This window comes from Plasmodium inui, assembly GCF_000524495.1.
Source record: "Plasmodium inui San Antonio 1 unplaced genomic scaffold supercont1.143, whole genome shotgun sequence".
Lineage (NCBI taxonomy): Eukaryota > Apicomplexa > Aconoidasida > Haemosporida > Plasmodiidae > Plasmodium > Plasmodium inui.
Genome location: NW_008481977.1, coordinates 2,929 through 4,331, shown reverse-complemented (window position 1 = coordinate 4,331; position 1,403 = coordinate 2,929). Strand labels below are relative to the sequence as shown.

General features: G+C 34.7%; 1 protein-coding gene across 1 annotated transcript; it reads right to left on the bottom strand.

The window, feature by feature from the left end:
* Positions 1–671: 671 nt before the first annotated feature.
* Positions 672–1,394, bottom strand: C922_05705 (hypothetical protein; the record flags this gene model as incomplete). Its single annotated transcript, XM_008821276.1, has 2 exons — positions 672–1,040; positions 1,338–1,394. 2 exons carry the CDS (start codon positions 1,392–1,394, stop codon positions 672–674), a joined length of 426 nt encoding a protein of 141 aa, XP_008819498.1.
* Positions 1,395–1,403: the final 9 nt, after the last annotated feature.

Sequence of the window (1,403 nt, the reverse complement as noted above, 5' to 3'; positions counted from 1 at the left end):
ATTTCAAATTAGGATAATTGCTAATTTTTATAATAAGACCCTAGTAAACGTTTATTTGTACTTAGAGCATCCTTATTGTCGCATCAAAACGGAGGGGATGATGTACGAAACGGTACAATAGACGAAAATTGTTACCTGAGCAGTCAATATCTTTTATTTCATTATCTTACTTTTTACATGAGACGTTCCTTGTCTTGTATGTAAGATCTATATGTGTATTTTGTTCGCATCTTATGTCTTATGGAGAAAAATTCATCACCACATGGGCAAATTTTTATATGAAAAAGTCAACTATTGTGAAAATAAGACGCAGCGGGAAATGCAGGAAAGAATGCAGAACAACAGGAAAACCAAAATGGAATGATTTTGTCGAATGTTATTCCTAAAATAAGCAAGAGTGTGGTAGTATTCCATGCTGTTTTCCTGCAGTCTAAAAGTATATGCAAAATAGCAGGAATCAGATGAGCATCATGTTGATGCAGCGAACCCACCAAAACTGCTTTATTTCTTCCTTTACCCCCTCGGAAATATTTTTCATAAAGAATTACTGATCTCTACAAGATTTTTTCTCATAGAATTCTATTAAACATCTGCATAAGAGGTAAACCGCCTGGGAAACCCAAGAGAGACGGAGTCGAGATAGACCCGTCTCCTAAACAGAGAAGTGGAACTTACATAATAAGGATGCCGGAACACACCGGTGCTATAAGTTCCCTTAGCCTTTTTTTCATATATCTCCCATGCCACTTTCTAAATAACTCTCTTTGATCAAATGTTAAGTAGGACTTCTTAATACGATTTCTGAAGTCTTCATCAAGTTCGGTATCGTGAACCAAATCGAATCTTTGGACATACGAATTTATATCATCCTTCATGTTAACCTCCGTTCTATTTTTCTCCTCAGTCTCCTTTGATAATTGCTGATTGAACCAGTGAAATATTCGTGCGTGATTAAACAATTGTCTTAAATGTTTGTTGGATCTGTCCAAAAAGGGGCCTGTAGTGTCATTATTTCTGCTGGAGACGTATTTCGAAAAAGCCTAAAACGTAAATAGAAGTTTGTAATTCGAACAGAGATGTATTTTCATTTTAATGAAATTTCTTTTCAAAAAAAATAATGAAAAAACACAAATGTACTAGACTTTTATGAATCTTTCTGCATTATGGTACCTCTTTACTGGTGCGCACACACAGCCAGATGGCCACAGCAGAAGTGGCAAGTTAGACGAAGTAGCAAGAAGAGGTTTATTTGTTTCTTCTTAAAATGTCTTATTAATGCAATGGTGGCATTTCTCATATTAATTGTTCTATTTCAAAGCTGACTCCTCTCCTAATACATTTGCAATCAACCCTGTGTAACTTGTCTTTGGATTAATTTTTTCTAAATTTTTCATTATTTAAAA